The sequence below is a fragment of the Sturnira hondurensis genome, unplaced genomic scaffold, assembly GCF_014824575.4.
Source record: "Sturnira hondurensis isolate 20B ecotype Veracruz unplaced genomic scaffold, ASM1482457v3 Scaffold0003874, whole genome shotgun sequence".
Classification (NCBI taxonomy): domain Eukaryota; kingdom Metazoa; phylum Chordata; class Mammalia; order Chiroptera; family Phyllostomidae; genus Sturnira; species Sturnira hondurensis.
In genome coordinates this window covers 5,510,945-5,531,281 of record NW_028076505.1, presented here as the reverse complement: position 1 = coordinate 5,531,281, position 20,337 = coordinate 5,510,945, and the positions used below count along the sequence as shown (strand labels likewise).

General features: G+C 38.6%; 1 protein-coding gene across 1 annotated transcript in view; it reads right to left on the bottom strand.

Annotated features, from left to right (window-relative positions):
* The window catches only part of MACROD2 (mono-ADP ribosylhydrolase 2), a 580,549-nt gene that overhangs the window by 198,158 nt on the left and 362,054 nt on the right, over positions 1 to 20,337 (bottom strand). Inside the window, exon 2 of the mRNA XM_037043076.1 lies at positions 6,667 to 6,748. Coding sequence (XP_036898971.1) covers positions 6,667 to 6,688 — 22 coding nt within the window. The 5' untranslated portion in view covers positions 6,689 to 6,748. The remainder of the gene's footprint in view (positions 1 to 6,666; positions 6,749 to 20,337) is intronic.

Here is a 20,337-nt window from a genome sequence, read left to right as displayed (position 1 = left end):
AGAGACATTGAAATTAAGAACAAACTGACAGCAACCAAAAGGGAGGGAAAAGGGGTAGATAACATGGTGTAAAGGGGAAGGGTGGTCAAGGAACATGTATAAAGGACACAGGGACAAAGCCAATGGGGGTTAGCATCAGGGTGGGAGGTGGGGATGGGTAGGGTGAAGGGGAGTGGTGGAGGAAAAATGAAGATAACTGTACTTTAACAACAATTAAAGAAAGAAAAATTTGTAATTAATTTATAAATTTATTTATAATGATTCTTATATATAATAATTTTATCCACTACTATTTAATAATTATCATACATGTATTTTAAATATGATGTGTATCATTTCCAAAGCTTATTTTTAAAGCATTGAATTTTTTGCAATGTTATTATTTTATGTTATACTTGAGAACTATCCCCAAAATATTAGTGGGTCAACTGGCTCATTATGCTGTTATGTCTAACAAGAACAAAGGAACATTTTTAGCCTCTTTAAGATTTTTTTCAATGAATTTTTGAGTTACACTCATAAACATGAATGGAACTTTCTGTCTAAAGCAAATTTTCCTCTTAGAGACAAGTGGCAAGTTTGGGATGAACCCATATGCAACCTGGAATTATTTTCCTATGTTACCAGTTTTATCAGCTAGTTATTATTTAAACTATATTAATTGTATTTAACTATTAATAGGTTGATAAAAGTATTTTACCTAAGCCAAATAAATTTATTAGCTGTAAAAAATATTGACAAACTCCATTGATTTCAGAGTTAAAAAATAAAGAAAACATAGATGTAATTTTAGTTCTAGGTGTTTTTTTTATTGCAACTGAATTGGTTGAGACTGGATACTGCTAGGAAGTTGAAGATTTTTAAAATGAAAACATATTTGTGAGCTTACAAGGGTTTTTATCAACCAATGGTCATTAAGCCAATGATCAATGATAAAAGTGGAAACTTTTAGTCAAAGAAGCAATGAGCTTTGCTTGAGGTATATAGAGCAAAAAAATGGTGAATTTGTACTTCCTTGCTCTGTGTATTATTAGCCTTTACTTCCACACTTATACATTAGGTGTATAAAACATACATAACACTTAATCATATTTCCTGAGAGCAATACCCTAGAGCCAGGGGCAGTAATTGACCAATGATACTAGGAGTGGACTGGAGCCAAGAAAGCCAGGCAGGTAACATAGTTAATAGAAGTCCACACATAAAAATCTGTGGGTTGAGAGGAAGTGGAGGGAGGGTAAGTTCAGATGTCTGGATGAGGAGGGGTTCATGGGAAGTCAGAGGTGTGGTTAAGGGCACATTTTCTAAATCCAGTTATACAGGTAAATCTGGGTGAGATATCAGCAAATAGAACTCTATAAAAATAAAGCCAATCCCAAGGCAAAGTTGAGCCTGTTGGCCTGAATTACAAGAGGGACAGTCCCAGACCAGAACCTCCTAACCTCTGCACTCCTGATCTTTGAAGCTGGATAATTTATTGATGCAGGAGGCTGTCATGTGCTTTGTAGGATGGTTAGTAGAATAATTGTCCTCCACCCACTAGATGCCACTAGCCCCTCCTTTTCCTCCAATGTGGAAACAAAAAATGCTGCAAGTGTTCCCTAAAAGGCAATATCACCCCTACTTGAGCAACACTGCTGTGAACAAATGTAGGTTTCAGTAATATGACAGAGGGAGGAAGTTCGACCATGATATCACTCCAATTTGCAACATCAGGATTCTTTACTGTAGTTCCAAACTATAAATTTGACATTATTATTGGGAGGAGAGTTAATATCCCTAAAATCTCTATTGAGACTTAGATTGCAATTTAAAAAAGTATTGTCCATAGTCCCAGTGAATGAAAACTACATACAATAAATCCTGCACATAAAATTACAAACCTTTTATGTTAAGAACAAAACAGATTTTTGAGTTGTATCATACAAATACTACTTGCTATAGGCCATGTACTGCTACAGTATAATTACAAAGTATTTACAACCAAAGTGTATAATAATTCCATAAATTTGCAACACTAGAATTCCAAATAATACCTCTAAGAAGAAAAGTTAAATGTGGTTCACCCACAGCAAGATATAAAACTGTTGGGAAAAAAAATGTTGGTTTCTTTCCTTCGAGATTCCTACTACATTTCCATGATGAGCCTGTTAGGGGCTGAGTTGTATTCCCTGTCCCTCAACCTCCCACCCAAATATATATATATAATGTTGAAATCCTAAGACCCAGTACCTCATAATGTGACTGTATTGAGAGATAGGGTCTTTAAACAGGTAATTAAGTTAAAATGAGGTCTTTCGTGTGGGCCCTAAGCCAATACAATCGTTTTTCTTATGAGAAAATGTGACTGGGACACAGACATACACAGAGGGAACATCTCATCAACGTGGGTCTACAAGCCAAGGAGAGAGGCCTCAGAAGACACTAAACATGCTGACACCTAAAGTCTGGATTTGTAGTCTGCAGAATTGTGAGGAAATACATTTCTGTTGTTTGAGCCACCCACTCTGTGGTACTTGGTTACAGCAGCCCTAGTAAACTAACGCAGGCACGTTTCCAACCTTCCTCATGGCCGTGCTGTAGGGTCTTTGACTTCCTCACCACCACTTTCCTGCTCACCTAGAGGTAATAGCATCACACTGACCAAATGATTTGGAGTTTAATTTTGAGATCTATAAAGTAACTATTTGAGTCAGGAAAGATTTCATGAAGACACAGAGGTATTAGAATAAAGAGAATCATGGCAGCTTTGAAAAACGGTGGGCACTAGATGAAATCAGAAATAAGACTTTCTCACTGTTCCAAATGCATCTGCAGAGCTGAACTCATCCTTTTCTGAAGACACTCTGAGGAAATTAACCTGTTATCACTTGTGCAATGACAAATGTCATTGCCAATTTTAAAATATAGCTCCATTGCTCCCTAGCTATATACCTCATTATTCTCAAGTATGCATAATCTTCTATAGCTCAAAAAGTAAGGTTAATAAAGTGCCCACTTTCTCAGACTTATGAAGATGAAGTAATTTAGCCCATGTATCTAGCTAATAGAAAGCAACTATAAATATTAGCTGTTATTCTTATCACTAATATTAGGTAGTGGTTATACATGTGTTATACCTTTAGTATGATCTTTTCTAGCCTAACTTATATTGTTTTCTCATACATTTTGTTTCAGATCCCTAATTATGAAATTTAAGACACTTGATTACCCCCAAACACCAAAATTTGACCTAATATAAACACGACATTTTCCCCTTTGAACTGTTATCATCATTGCATTGGAAAGGGTTAAGAAGTCTAGTTAGAGATACCCTGAATAAGTCAGTTTAGGGAGAATATATGGCAAGTCAGAAAAATTATATTCTAATCAAAGATGGTACTATTATAAATTAACCATAAATTTAAATTATGGACAGATAATGGAGATCATCTATATTAGCAGTCACCTATTCCATTATAGGTTACCTTTATTTCATATTGCATAGTTAGAATTTACAAATGGCTGTTGCCTAGCCTTACAGAAATATTCAACAATTTTGGAGGATTTGACATTTAGTTTAAAATGCACTTATTACTATAAATATGCACTTGAAATAGTTTCATGAATGTGCCATGATTGAAAGCATTGATGTGAAACTAAATATGATGTTATTATATCATTGGCTCAAGTATTAAAATACATTTTGGATTTATTTAGGATATTTAGCAATTTTTCAAACAGTCAGTTATTTGCATACTTATTAATATATTCTAAACTCCTAAAACTGTCTCATTTTTAAAAATTGCAATATGATTTTTGGCTTTGCATCATTAGAAATACCTGCTAATGGATAGATTTGTTTTAATATCAATGGATTATATTTAACACAGTTATTTTTATCTTATGTTAGAGTGAAATCAAGTTTTCATTTTAGAAGACAAAAATGAAAATTATCATAATTTCTAAACATATCAGAGTCCAAAATTTATAAAATCTTGTAAAATATGCTGTGATGTTGACAAGACATGAGAATATTTATACCTCACACCATGACAAGTCACATTTTTTAGATAAATAAACTTTCTAAAGACTATTTAAAGTTGCAGAAATGCAGACATAATCAGCTGACTGCGGTTACACAGAAAATAAAAGTTCAAAATAAGGAGACTGAGACAGAAAAAATATGCAGAGAAGAATTTATTAAATTCAACTCACTATCAACAGCTATCTATTAAGTAGTTGTTAAGTGCTTCACTATAATGTAAAACACCTAATTGTATATAAAATAAAGAAAGCCAAAGTGAAAAGAGGAAGAGGAGAAGGAAGAAAAGGACAGAAAAATGCCCCAATCACAATCCTATTCTTCATCACAGGGGAGTCTTTCTGAATTTACATTATGTTATAATTAGGGAAATACTATAATTAATGTTCTGAATTAAATACACTTGGCAGATTTATCTTTCAATTAGAGAAGGACTTCAAATTACCCAGAAGGACTTGGTCCACTTTGAACATCAGCACAGAGTTGAGCCCCTGTAGCCCTTGTCCTCTCTGCTCTGCAGGCAGGGCATCCTCTCTGATGTGTGGCTCTGATAGACAGCTTAAGAGGGTGAATGTGCGCCAGCACCCTCCACTCACTCCTTCCTACCTCTTACCAGTTACATGAAAAGCCACTTGAAATAGACATGAAATCTTTAAAAGAAAGGGTTCTGAAAGGTAGGCACCGCCAATGCTTACAGTAACTTGAAATGTCCTGGAAGTCATTTTCACTGTGGCTGAGGAAAACACTTTGGGTACCATAACTTTACAGTAAAAAAATAGCAAGGCATTATTCCATGCAGCAATATTTTTACTGATACGTCCCCTAGAGCAAAGGACATAAAGGAAAGAATACACAAATGGGATCTCATCAAAATTAAAAGCTTCTGCATGGCTAAGGAAAACAGTATCAAGATAAAAAGAGAAGCAACTGTTTGGGAAAACATATTTGCCAATGATACCTCAGACAAAGGTTTAATCTCCAAAATATACAAAGAACTCACCCGACTCCACTCAAAGAAGACAAGCAACCCGATTAAAAAATGGGCAGAGGACTTGAACAGACATTTCTCCAAGGAGGACATACAGAGGATCCAGAGACACATGAAAAGATGCTCGATATCACTAGCTATCAGAGAGATGCAAATTAAAACCACAATGAGATACCACTTAACACCAGTCAGAATGGCTATCATAAACAAAGAAACAAACAACAAGTGCTGGAGAGGTTGTGGGGAAAAGGGGACCCTAGTTCACTGTTGGTGGGATTGCAGACTGGTACAACCACTATGGAAAACAGTATGGAATTTTCTAAGAAAACTAAAAATGAACGTACCTTTTGACCCAGCAATTCCACTCTTAGGAGTATATCCTAAGAACCCTGAAACACCAATCCAAAAGAACCTATGCACCCCAATGTTCATAGCAGCACAATTTATAATAGCCAAAAGTTGAAAGCAACCTAGATGCCCATCGGTAAATGACTGGATCAAAAACCTATGGTACATTTACACAATGGAATTCTATGCTGCAGAAAGGAAGAAGGAACTACTATCCTTTGCAACATCATGGATGGAACTAGAAAGCATTATGCTGAGCGAAATAAGCCAGGCGGTGAAAGACAAATACCATATGATATCACCATTAACAGGAATCTAAACAAAACAAACAAGCAAGCAAAATATGACCAATGACACTCAAATACGGAACAGGCTGGCAGGGTCCAGAGGGGGGAGGGGAGAGAATCATAGGGGGAAAGGGGATGGACTCACATGAACAAGTATAAAGGACACATGGACAATAACTAAGGGTGGGGGGTGGAAATGGGAGGGAGGTGGGGAGCATTGGGCGGGGGGCGGGCAGGGTTGGGAATATAAGACAGAAAGCTGTACTTGGACAAAAATTAAATTAAAAAAATATAAAAAAATAAATAACAAGGCATTAAATAAGCCTCAGCCTTCCTAGACTGGAAGAGAGACAGTGAGGAGAAACATACAAATTAACTAGATCCAACTAGTGGCATATTCAATCAATGTACAGCTCTCAGTTAAGGTTCTTTAATAGTAGCCCTGAGTTTTTACTGACATGCTCAAAGATAAATGTGAAATAAGATGAAGAGTACCTTCCTCAGATTGCCCTAGACAGTGCTGCCACCTTCATTGCAATTCGGGCCCAGAAAATTGAGGGGAATAGGGTTCTAATGCAGGAATTTCAAATTGTCACTACAAACATAAATGTGCTTCTCACTATTTCCATTAAAGGTATTAACATGGTAGATGTATACACGGATCTGGACAACTTGTAAGTGTGGAGAAGAAATCACAGATCATGCAACTTAGGGCCAGAAGAAGAGCCCTTAAAAGCTATTTGGCCAAGTCTCTCACTTTTGATGTGAGGAACTGATACTCAAGAGATTAACTGATGCCCCCAAGATGACAAAATGACCTCATGGGACCCAGAGGTCTAGGGCCTAGCTTTCCTGTCATCATGTTGACTTCTTAAAAACTATAGTGAGTTGCCCATGCTGACTAGTGCATGGAGATCACATTTGTTACAGTCTTTAAGATGTGAAGTGAGACAGAAATATAAGGGATGCCTCCACTTGTTCAGTCCTCAATTCCAAAAGAAACAAATTGCTTTACTCACCTACAGGGAAAAATTCGTTCATTTTCTTTTTGTAGATTTTGAAGTCAACTTCTAGGAAGACACAGAAGATGATTCGATCCACCTAGAGGCAAACAATAAACACTCAAGGTAAAAGAAATATGATAACTGCCTTTTCAGAACATGGCCTGAGAACAAAAATCAGGGGGAAAAGCCTCCTACAGATTCTTGGTGCTGTATTACTAACTACGTGATAGCACTGAGTGAAGTTCAAGTTTGTGTGTGTGTGTGTGTGTATTCTTTATGTAAATAAGCCTATGGGCTGTTTGGTGGGTAAATGTTATATAAATCAAATAAGAAATAATAAATGACAATAAGCCACTTTGCAGCAAGCTATAAATAAGATCTGAGATTCTGACAGGATGCCTAGACTTTATGTCTTATAAAACAGCCACATGAGAGTGTGCAGCAGAATGACAATAAAGCATGTCAGTAACAAAGCTCTTTGTCCTCCCCTTGTTAAACAAATCTATTTATTGAACCTGATATATTTGAATACAGCCTAAAAATCGTTCATTTTCTTGATATATTTGAATACAGCCTAAAAATCTTCTTGCACTTTAATTTGCATGAAGTCACTTGCTCATAGCTTAACATACTCAGAAATGCAACAGAAATAAAATACAATTAATTGAGTTATATGAGGCCAATATAACTTTAATCTGGTAAGTATTATGGAGTAATTAAATACCACCTCAAAAGTAAAATGTGTGCACAGTCCCTTTTTCTGCTTTGAGAGAGTTTATGCATGTAAGGAGTCTCTCTGAGACATGCAGAGGGTGATATGGTAAGCAGAGAAGAGAGATGGCACGTGGGCAGTAACTCACGTATATCTGATATTGAATCAGTGACTCAATTTTGTGTCTTGAAACGAATACCCCATTTAGTTCCTTTATTATAACAATGTGAAATAAGTTGCAAATTACTCAATCTATCAAACTACACCTGCTAATTGAACAGAACCTCAAGTGAGGCATTTCTCATGACAGTAAGGAATGGAAGTGGGATGTGCACCTGGCCCTCTGCTTTCCCAGCCTATGGGGTATAGATTCACGCCAGCCCAGCCCAAAGTTCCCAGCAGGGGAGAAGCTCTGCAGGATTGGAAGCAGGGAGGGAGGGCCAGGACATAAGAAATCACCAGGGTTCCCTGACGGAAACTCAGAGATGTGGCTCCCTGATCCCAAGTTTGGACCTGCGCTAGATACACTGCTCCTGGACACTCACTGGACTTCTGTGGCATTATCACCACAGACCATGCAGTCCCAGCAACTGCCCACAGAGGATGGATGTAAAAAAGCACCTGGCCTTCCAAAATGGAAGGTCTGGTGTGCAAATGTCCATCATTTCTTTTCCTTGCATTCACTTGAGTTTCTGGTGTCCAGTCCTAAAAGCAGATCATTAACATTTTCTTCAAATGCAAAAACTGCCACCATCAACTTTTTAGGTGAACTATAGATTTAATTGCATAAACGATTAACTATCTGTGCAATACTAAATGCTAGCCTCCACTCTCCTTATGGTGCATTTATGTCCTCTGGCTAAAAATAAAAATTATAATGTTGAGCAATAGAAATGAGTTCCAGAAGGATTCTACTCCATGATACTATTTATATAAGTTGTTAAGTCACGAAGATACAATGGGCAGGGACTCGTTCATAAGCACGAATATACAGAACCGTACACAGGAATGTCACACATGAACTTCAGCATGATGATCTCTGGGGAGGGAGGGCAGGTAGAGACGTGGACAAGTAAGGCTTTAACTGAATCGTTCACATTGACTTAGAAGGGAAAGAGATTTCAATAACTGTTACAAATGGGTAATAGCTATTGACCATGGGGTTAAGTACATGGTTATCATATAATTTTCTATGCTTTTTATATATTTAAAATACTTCATAATCAAAAGGTCTATCACTAAAAATAAGACTTGTGTTAGACATAACTCCAGCTGCACTGAAACACTTGTAGTTTCCCAACATCATAAGTATTCTCATTTTTGTGCCTATGGTGGTTGACTTCTTCTCTGGACTTCAAATGGTCAGATTTTTTCTAAAACCACCTAAATGAGATCAAAAGCAAAACAACAAAATTTGACTTGAAGCAGATCTAAGAAGACCAAGCTAGACATTCTCATTTATACTCATTTCCCCTATTTTTATGGTCACATGGTATAAATTTTAGAATTTTTTAAACATTCATATAGCCTATATCTTTGTACATGTGTGTACACTGTGAATGTGTTTGTGTGAAGGGTTAGTGGTAATACTATTTACTGCTATTAAGCATAATTTTAAACACCACACAGACTAAATACAGATTTTTTAAAATATTGCAAAGAATTATAATCCACTTTCAGAATTTTTGGCTTTGTTACCATGGAAATTATATGGTTCCAAAATTCAGCAGCCTGATTTATTTTCCCAGAGAGAAGATGAGCGAAAAGGAAAAAAAGTCCTTTTACTTTAAACTGACTGAGTGACCCATTTCTTTGCTGTTGCCTTCAGGAATATCACTAAAAATAACTTGGAAGGAAGATGAATGCAAGAATTATCTTTATTTACCAAACACTTGTTATGAGTGCCCATGTGTATGTATTTATATATGCACGAACAAACATATTTTCTGTTGGTGAAGAACTCATTTTGGTCACAAGCTCTGTGTCTGTAAACTTATCATGGATATTGATCAGTGCTTGTGGTAGATTGTGTTTTCCAAGATGGTGTGCAGCGAGATGCCTGTTCCCTCAGGCTCCTCTTAAAATGTAATGCTAATACTCTTCTCATCGAGAGGTGGGATCTTCATTTCCTTCGCTTGAATCTGGGAGTGTCTATAGCTCTGGCAAAAGTGATATGTAACTTCTGAGTCCATGTCATAAAAAATGATGTGGTTTCTGCCTGGTCCTCTTTGAAGGCTCATTCTTGTGCCCAGTCATCATGCCAAGATGAAGCAGATACGGCCTGAAAAATCCACACGTGGAAGTTCTAGCCAATAGCCTAGCTGAAAGTGAGTAGCCTCTAGATGTTTTAAGCCCCTGGCTTTTGAGCTACCCCAAATGATGCCAGATGGAAAGAGATAAGTTGTTCCTGCTGAATGCTGCCCAAACTGCAGATTTGTGAGTAAAACATAAAAGTACATTCCTAGAAATCTGGTATTCTCTTAGCTTCTTCCTATTGTTCTTTTTTTTTTTTGGTATTCTTTATGTTTTAGCTATGTGACACTGAACTTCTGCTGAAAAGTTCAGACTGGATGAATCAAGTAGAAGCCACAACGGGGTGACAAAAATATATAAAAAGTCTAATTGCCACATGACGGAGAAACTGGAAATCTGACGTGTGCCCAGGAGGAAGGACCTGGGAGATCCATTCTAGTCCCAGATAAATTTCATGAGAATACATAAGAATGCCTAACAATTGAGGCTCAGGCCATGGTTTTAATTCATTGTTTATATTAGGCACTAGAAGAATTTTATAAGGTTTTAATGGTTTTATAAGGTTGTTCCTGAGAGACTATGTTTATTCATTAATTCATTAGATATTAACTGAGCACCTTCAATTTGTTGGGCCTAACTCATGTGCCAATCTATCACAAGAAAACTCAAACCCAGAATTGAGCAATTATTTTTCCCAAGGCCAAATAATTAATTAGTATCAAAATCTCAGGCATCTTAACTTTACATGCAGCATTCCTCTGAGATATCACCCAGGTCAAGACACACAAGACTGAGTTTCTGCCCCTATCACCAGCTCTGTGAAACTGGATAAGCCATCATCTCTCTGGGCCCCAGTATCCATGCTGTTATAAAGAAAGGATTGAATTGTACCCTATTTTTAATTTTTTTCAATTTCTTTTGTAGTCTATCTCTGTGGTGGTTTTTGTACTCCACGAACATAGGTAATCTAAATGTCTCTGGGTTATAGTTGGCCACAGAGAAATTTCCATGTGATTTGGAGGACAGAAGTGCAGCTGAGATCATTGCACCAGGCAGGTGGGTGTAGGACATCAGACTCTGGGCTGGTTATGCACATGTTGCTCAACACTTAGCCTGTAGCTACTGCTGGTCCTCCTGTCTCAGGTTGTCTGAGTCCCTGGCTGGGTAGACATACGGTTCTGTTGCAAGGCCTCTAGCTCCTCTGCAGGGCATTGCAGTTTGGGGGTTCCATGCACTGAGAGACAGAAGCATTTGGCAGTTTGTCCCTATAGGTTCTAGTTTGCCTTCATGGCTTCTATTCTGTCCTTGTTCTTTTCAATTTTGCATCTGTCTTTCCTTTTGACTATCTCTTAGCATGCCCTTTGACTATCTGCCCTGCTGGCATACTCCTGGCCTGATCAGATGCATAGAAAATGGCCTTTCGTAAATTTCTTTGCCATTTCCCTCTCATGGGTCCTTGTTAGAAGCTATGTTCTGCTCAGCCAACCATCCTACTGGACATTTACTTCCCCAGCTGTACCACAATTTTATAAAATCTAATCTCTATAACAAATCCTTTATTCCATATCACCGACAAGGTTCAGCTTCCCTTATTACATTCTGACTGACATAATCTGTATCATTTAATGCCATATCATTGAAGATCATGTAGAGGAACACAGTGAAGGGCAAAAAATAATCAGTGTTCCTTTTTGGAGGCAATGTAACCTGTCAAGGCTACTCAAATTCCAATTATTTCCTTCAAGATAAACTTTTGTTGGTCTTAGACCATCTTCATGAATTTCCTAAAGTGTGCATCCATTCTTTTGTAGTTAAAGCAACTTTGTGTACCTAAAATGACTCACACTTCTTTTTTAGTGGATGAGTTGTCAGTAAACTCAAATGGGCCCACAGGCTAAAAAATAATTGCAAATAATGCAAAAGGCAACATTAATATTTTTAGAATTAACTGTAGTTAATATTATATCTTAAACTAGAACCTGGTGAAGAATTAAGTAGTGCTCATCATTATTTCTAGCACATGGTGTAGGTCCCAATGGATAATATGAACTCTGTGAATATATGCAGAGTATTATTTAAGGCAAACAGACTTGACGAAAATGTAAGTATATGGCAGATATTTTTTAAGAGTGTTAAGTTCCAGAAGCAAAAGTTAACTTCTTTAAGAGGTAGAATTTCCTTTATGTTTTCCAGAGGACCTGAGGGCAGAATTATAGAGGAGCCTGGCTATTTTGCAAAGTAGAACAGAGCTAAACAAAAGGCATGAGTCATTTATTGTTACCACCTGTCATCTTAACCAATGATACTCTGCAGAATACAATGGCTTTCGAGCCCAGTACTGATGTTTGCATATAGGTGCTTATTAGTTTCACAATAGAAACAATGATAACACCTGTAAACTAAAACATATTACAAGTTTGAAAAGCTTTTATAAAATGAAAAGACAATATTAAATCTTGGCAAGCATGTGGAGTAATGAAACTTTTATATTCTGCTTTTGGAAGTAAAAGCCGATGCAACCACTTTGGAAAACTATATGGCAATATCTACTAAATTAGCTGAATTTGCACACAGCCTACGACTATGGGCAATTTCACTCGTAGGTTTACTTCCAGCAGAATGTGTACACATGTTCCCCAAAAGTTACTTACCACAAAGTTCAGCACTACTGTAATTTCCCCAAATCAGAAGCTACTGAAATACCTAAAATGGCAGAATTGATAAATAATTTGTGATCTATTCATACAACATGAGCTCAGGAAAAAAGAGTATACAGCGGTTGATTCCACTCCTATGGAGTTAAAAAACATTTGAAAAATAGGCAAAATCACCTGTGGTGTTAGAGTTAGAAGAGCAATTCCTCTGGGTTGTAGCTGCTGGAAAGGGCCCAGCAGTACTGCTGAGGATGCTGGGCTTTTGGTCTGGGAGCTAGTTATATGGTTGTGTTCAGTTTGTGAAAATTTATGAAGTAAATTAGGCTCTGGGTGCATTTAGGCTCTGGGTTCTTTTCTGCACGTTATACTTTAATAAGAATTTTTTAAAGGTTGAAAGTCTTCTGTAACAGTTGTCTTGGTCAACAAGAAAAATCAATTTTCATTGACTTAGAAGTCCAAAAAGTCCTTTAAAGCCTGACCTTCTGAAGTCAATCTCTTCATATATTCCCACTGACACCCACTGTAGCTCACCTACCAAGGTATAAAGGAGTAGAGATATATTTCTTTCACCAGAAACTCCATTAATACACAGTTAGGGGTTTTCTGCCCCATTAACATGATGACAGAAGTTCTATTAATCTATTTTAGCATCGTATCCCCCACCCCTAAACAGAGTGACACAGTGAAGCAGGTTTGGAATATCTGCACCCAACTTCCTTTCTTTCACAGCTATCAGTCCTAGGGCCGCTGATACAGCCAAGATACTACTATATTCTGTAATACTGGGAGAGTGCATGGATTCTCATGATTGTTATTGGCTTCCTCAATGGCAAATGGAAAACTTTCAAAGATCTAGAGTGCATGCAAATAACGGTTTAACTAAGGACTGATGGAGGGCTACCCTGTGTAAGTGCAGCCTGATGGGCAACAGGGGTGAAGTCTCAGCCTTCCTGAAAGATAGACCAACAGACTCATCAGTGCAGGCTTGGATAGTGGCACTTCATGAAACAGTAGCCGCTGCTACTAAGTGAATTAAATTTCAAGGTTTAAATATCAAAGTTGTATAAGTACACGTTTTGAGAGGGGTGGAAGAACAGCACCATTGGAGCTTGCCTTGTGATATGAGTAAATCAAGCTTGAGTGGAGGAACAAGGGGATAAGGTCATTAGTAATTAACTGAACAACAACAACAACAACAACAAAAAAAGTTGGGCTCCCTGGGTCTTAGCCCGTCCTCTCCAATCACATGAAGTAAGGGAGAGCAATCTGTCCTTTACCCAGTGTATTAGTTCTCTGTAGCTATGTAGCAAATTACCACAAATTTAGTGGCTTAAAACAACAAACTGTTATTATCTCATAGTTTCTGTTGGTGAGGTCCAGGCACATTAGAGTTGAGTCCTCTTCTTGGTGTCCTAAGAGCTGCAGTCAAGGTGTAGCTGCACTGCAGTTTCCACTGAGGCTTGGGGCCTTCTTCCAAGCCCATTTAGGTTGTTGGCAGAATCCAGTTCTTTTCAGCTGTAGAACTGAGATCCTCCTTTTCTTTCTAGCTGTCAACAGGAATGCTTTTAACTCCTAAAGACCACCTGCAATTTCTTGCCAGTGGGCCTTGAAAGGCAGCTCAGGACATGTTTTTTTCGTTCTTCCAGGCCAGAAAGACTGTGTCTCTATGACTTTCTCCATTTCCAACTTTTAGACTCCTTTTTCAGAGCCCACCTAATTAGGTCAGCCCACTAGGACACTCTCCCTTTTAATGAACTCAACTGATTAAATGTCTTAATTGCATCTACAAAAATCTGTTTTACCTAATTGTGCTTCCTTCTCATCATATTCATAGGTGACACTATACTCAAGGGGACAAGACTGGAGAAGGTTTTCCTAAAAGGGGGTGGGTATCTGGAAGCATCTTAGACTTGTATCTCACACAACCAATCATCTCTTTCATCTCAATGTAACAAGCTGCTTATAATCCAACCTGGACTTGACCATATACCAGCATTGTGACCTTGATCAGATCATGTAAACTTTTCAAGCCTCAGTCACCTCATCTTTAAGATGGAGGCACTGACCTTATGAGGGTTGGTGTATTAGTTTTCTATTGCTGTGTGACAAATTACCATGAACTTTGTGGCTTAAAAAAGCCATTTATTAGCTTGTGGTTCTACAGCTCAAAGGTCTGGCATGGTAAAACTGGGTTGTCTGTGTAGGACATCATAAGGGTAAAATCAGGTGTCAGCTGGACTCAGTTCTTGCCTGTAGGAGAGAAATCAACTGTGAAGCTCATTCTTCTTGTTGGCAGAATTTAGTTCCTTGAGGTTGCAGGACTGAGTCTCCATTTCCTTGCTGGCTGCCACCTCAGAGTCACTCTCCATCCTTAGAGGCCACCTGCATTACTTCCCAGATGTCTGACTCCATCTTCAAGCCAGCAAAGGAATTTCAAATTCTCTTTTATTGTGAAAGAATTTTCTCTCTGACTTCCTCCATATCTGACCTCTGCATACAGATTTAAAGGACTCCTATGATTAGCTCAGGTCACCTGATAGTTTTTCTGTTTTAAGGTCAGTTAATTGGGACCTTAATTACATCTGCAAAATCCCCTCACAGAAGTACCTAGGTTATTATTTGAATAACTTTGGAAAAGGTGTATATACACCAGATGTAGGGTATCATTGAGGAATCTTAGAATCCTAGCTGCCACATCTGGCTATAATGAACACATGAGATATTTTATGTAAAGTATTTGGCAAAAGGTGTGACATACAGTAAATGCTCCACAAACATTGGTTATGTATTTGCAAAGTTATTATTCTTAAAGTACTTGAAATACCCAGTATGTTGCTGGCATATAGATATAATCACTGTTCACTTGTTCACATGCTGAGTTTTTCAATTCTACTATGATTTTTTTTAAAAAGTCAAGGAAATATATAAGCCAGCTAGAGAACATTGGTAGCACTTTTTTGACTGGCATGCTGAAAGGCCATTTCATCTCAATTTCAACATTGCTGAGGAATTCTGTCTTTATAAAAAAACATTTATAAAAATGCCCCCATCTTATATACAAAGCATCTCCCTTTTTGGTGGTGGAGGGGGGGCGGATAAGGTCTAACTCTATTAGCCAATGAGAGAAAGGAGAAAAGAATAAACCAATAATTGGGCTGCAGCAATGGACAAGATTTCACAAGACCCTAAGGAGTCTCTGTCCTGATATTTTAATTTCCTTGTCTAATATCACCAAATATTAGTATTTTGGTTCTTAAAGGTATTGAGTATGTTCAGATTTCTGCACTTTACTACAGAAGCTACTATTTAAATCTTCAAATTACAAAGTAGGAAAATTTTTTCTCTCAGTGTTCTCTGTGATGTTTGGATGAGTTGTAGAGAATTTATAAACACTTAAAGGGCATTTTTTGCANAGAGAAAGGAGAAAAGAATAAACCAATAATTGGGCTGCAGCAATGGACAAGATTTCACAAGCCCCTAAGGAGTCTCTGTCCTGATATTTTAATTTCCTTGTCTAATGTCACCAAATATTAATATTTTGGTTCTTAAAGGTATTGAGTATGTTCAGATTTCTGCACTTTACTACAGAAGCTACTATTTAAATCTTCAAATTACAAAGTAGGAAAATTTTTTCTCTCAGTGTTCTCTGTGATGTTTGGATGAGTTGTAGAGAATTTATAAACACTTAAAGGGCATTTTTTGCATTATGTAATTGCTCCTGTATGCATAAATAGGATACTTTACTTTGTTGTGTTTTTTCCAAACTTAGTTCATCTGTCATTTCTCTGTGGCAGCACAATTCCATCTCCTTGTTTGTTTTGACAAATTGCTCTTTTTGATATTCTTCAACTCTATAAGAAAAAAATAGCCATGTAGTTGAAGAACCAAGCGTTATTTTGACTTGAGCTGCAGGATCATTTGTATGAGTTAATTTCCAAGCCTGTTTCATGTCAATCAAAATGGATAACCTCACAAATGACACATCTGTTGTGCTTCTTGAATCCCCATATGCTTAGAAGATACACAGGCCCAAGCAAGGATTTACGAACTGTAGTTCTAAATGCTGGCATGGCCCTTGTCACCAAAGAAATGATCCTGGGAGATCCTGGGGAAAGTGACAGTTGAAGGTAGAGAACAGATTCCCTTTTCAGAACTGGAGAGGATGCTGTGGGGTGCTATTTTTGTCTGCCCTCTCCCTTTAGGACTAGGGAGTCATTCTTCTTTTTGCAGTAGGTGCCAGTGGCTGGCAGTTCTGAGGTAACCCTCTCAGAGGACTGTCCTCTGCTACAAACAGCACCTCACCTACACTGACCTGTCCTGCTTCCTGAAGGAAGTCAGCATCCAGTGACTGACTCATGCAGCAGTCTAAAGCCTCAGACTCCTTTCCTCAATTAAATGAAACTCTGAAGGGCCACTGATTATGGGCTAGAATGTGCCTCACCCCAACTTATATGTTGAAGTCCTAGCACTCAGTGTTTCAGAATGTGACTGCAATTACAGTTAGGGTATTCAAAAAAGTAATTAAGTTAAAATGAGATAATGAGAATGAGCCCTAGTCAAATATGACCAGTGTCTTCATAAGGAGGGGCTATTAGGACACAGACATACATAAAGGGAAACCATGTGAGGACACGGGGAGAAGACAGTCACCTACAAGCCAAGGAAAGATACCTCAGACGAAACCAACTCTGTTGACACCTTGATCTCAGACTTCTAGCCTCCAGAAGTGTGAGAAAATACTATCTGTCATTGAAACTACCCAGTCTGTAGTACTTTGTACAGCAGCCCTAGTAAACTAATACACCACCCCAGCTTCAGAGGTCCTGATGTGTTTGACTTCCCCCTCTTCCCAAACCTGCTTCCCCCATCCAACTCCCAACTCCCCAGGTATTGAGCTGATAAACCTCCAGCCTACAAATCTCAATCTGCTTCTCAGAAAACTTCATCTCTCATAACAGCCTTCTGTTTTTGGCGATTTGAATTATTTTATTTTTTACATCCACTTTTCATATCGTTTCCAATGATAGCAATGGCAACAGTCAATCATGCATGAAGTGTGTCCAACAGCTAACTCTGCTTCCAGCTTTTTATGGAGAAGCAACCAGATTCTGTGCTTAGACTGACTAATGATTAAGAGGCCAAGGCTCATTTTAAAGAAGCATGGAAAGCCAACACAAGCTGTAAATAAAGTGACTGTAGACTTATTGGGACTAGGGCTCCACCTGACACTCACCATTGTGAGAAGATCCTCTCAATGCTTTTTGTGCCCTCTAGTCTAAGGATGGGAAACTGGGCCCAGTGGAAATGGTGTAGTGACAGTCATTCCAAGTCATGGTAAGGTCTGTTTTAACACAGCTGAAGCCACCCTGAGCTGAAAGGAAATATATTTCTGCAGGTGTATTTCTTGTTTCTAATGGTAGGTCCATCCTTTTGTATAAAAGTAATGGATTTCCCTTTGTGTAAGAGGTCCATTTCTAAGATGGATTTTAACAAATCCTTAACAAAGAAGTGAGTCTGTAGTGGAGGTGGGATAGGCACCCTGGTACCTTGTCCATTTCCCCTCTTGTCTGAGTAGTAGAAGACAGAGAATGACCACGCATCTGTATTTCTTTGTCTGAAGGCTTCCTCTGTACTAGGAGATTCTGATCAAGCATCTAGTAAGCTGGAAATTTGGAGAATTACTGTCCCTTCCTTAGCAGCTCTCAACGAAGACAACCCCTGGCAGGAGTTGATGTTTATCACCCTTGGGTGAATAACATCCAGGGAGAAGAAATTCTGATTGATCAAGGTGGTAACTTGATTGCATTCTCCATGTTGATCGGAACCCTACTTCGCCCACAGATAATCTACAAGTGCTCTAATCCTTGTCTCAGGGTGTGCTAGTGAAGAAACCAAATCAAGAGATGAGAAGAAAATGGGTCAAATATCAACTTACTCTCACAGTACGCAGCTCATCAAAAGTTAACTTAATACAGTTCAGCGTCTAACTCAGATATGCTACAGAGCCCCTTTCCTACATTTTGCTGTCACTTACACAGTGCCCTCAGCACCCTTAAACTGAGAAAACAGTTTCAGAAATAGGCCTTTGACTCAAATTTCTTCACAGTCCAGTCTGTGACATGCGATTACCCTGTCAAAGATGAAGCTGTCGTTTCTAAAGCACTCATGCAGGGCTCATGCTACCTGGTGAACCCAGCTGCAACACCTTATTGTATTTTTTGTACTCCTCCTTCTGAGAATATTCTGTTTCCTTTTTCTTTTATTTGATGAAGAACATCTGCAGGGGTGGTTCAGCTACAAAAGTTAATAATTATTCTATTTTTTTTGTCTCAGTGATTAAACATTTCAAGGAAGAATTGTCATTCATTGCTGCTTATGAGGTTGCCCATAGAGGATAGTGCTTTATAAAGCCAACGAATCACAATCTTAAAAATGCTATCATCAAAAGAAATAAAGATCTCTTCCCCAAATGGAAATGCTGTGCCAGGTCACAAGGTGGCTCTGAAGCCTGGTCATGATGCCGGATAGAATGGGGGCCACCACATAACCGTCTGTCCAGAGCATTCTCATTGTCTCAACAGTTCCATTAGCATCTGAAACTCATGCAGACACCGATTACTGTTCAAAGGAAGCTTATTAATATCTCAAGAGCATGTTGTGAGGACAAAAGTTGTTTTCTCAAGCTGGTGTTCTTCCCACTCCAGCAAGCAAGAATTTTTGTTGTTATTGTTCAAAAGGCAAACTCAGAGAGAACAATCACTCTAAAGTAATTTTCCATAGGTTCATGCCTCATACAATAAGAAGTAGCAAACCAGAATGATTCTATCCAAAGTTCCCTCAGCGCTGGTTGGTGACAGCAGAATTGTGTGTATATATGTGTGCTACATGCATAGGTGGGTGTTTCTGCGGAATGCACAAAAGCGAGGAGGGAGAGAAAAGAATGTTGAGTCTATGTTGCTCTTCCCAAACCACCCTCCATCCTCTTCATCTCCTCTAGAACGTACCATCTGCTCTAAGCCATGGATAGTTCCTTTGTATTTTTCTCTGCCTGTACCTATTTCCCGTCAACTCCCTCTAAATGCCCCATAAAGGAACATGTACCCAACTAGACACTAGGCCCTTGTAGGAGGCGCCACCTCTTACTTTAGTCCTGTTTCCACCCAGCAATTGATGTAGCCAACAGAAGTTCTACTTGTACTTGTCTGCTGGATTAGTAAGTAGGGTTTGAATGACCCGATGATCACAACTCTTTGACACAGGGTCTCCCAAAAGAAATACAATATGTGAAAAAGGTAGAAGTGTTGGCCTCTGCGTCTCTAGACTTTATTCTTCTCCCCGTGAGTCTCTGTGGCATGTCCATCCTCCACACCATCTTTCAAAACCATGTTGCCATCACTCTGATAGATAAATAGGCTGGTTCCCACTTCATATTTTTAAAATCAAACTCACAACTTTTTTTAAAGATTTTATTTATTTATAGAGGGGAAGGAGAGAGGGAGAGAAACATCAATGTATGGTTGCCTTTTGTGTGTCCCCTGCTGGGAGTTGGCCTGCAGGAAACCGGCCTGCAACCCAGGTGTGTGCCCTGACGGGGAATCGAACCGCGATCCTCTGGTTTGCAGGCTTGTGCTCAATCCACTGAGCTACACCAGCCAGGGCCAAACTCACAACTTTTAATGGCTTTATATAAGTTTTCCCCCAATATTTATCGGAGAATACCCCTGAGTTGTTAAATCTCCCTTGGAGATGTGCAATGGTGTCTAACATGTTCCTGAAAAAACTTCATGTGTCACATGGTTCTCTGTTTAATGAACTGTATTCAATGTTCATGCTTGTATATACATAAAACAACCTTTCTCCTCCCAATTTTTAGTGCTTCTCCAGGAAGATGGGCTCTGCTTTGCAATTAGTTTCAAGCGCCCCGCCCCCCGACCCGGCACACTGTTCCACACCTTCCATGGGGATGGAATGCTCCCTCCCCAGAAAATCATGACTTAGTAACATGGAGAGTGTGCTTTGTATATTGGTACATTTAAATGAATAGGTAGGTAGATAGATAGATAGATA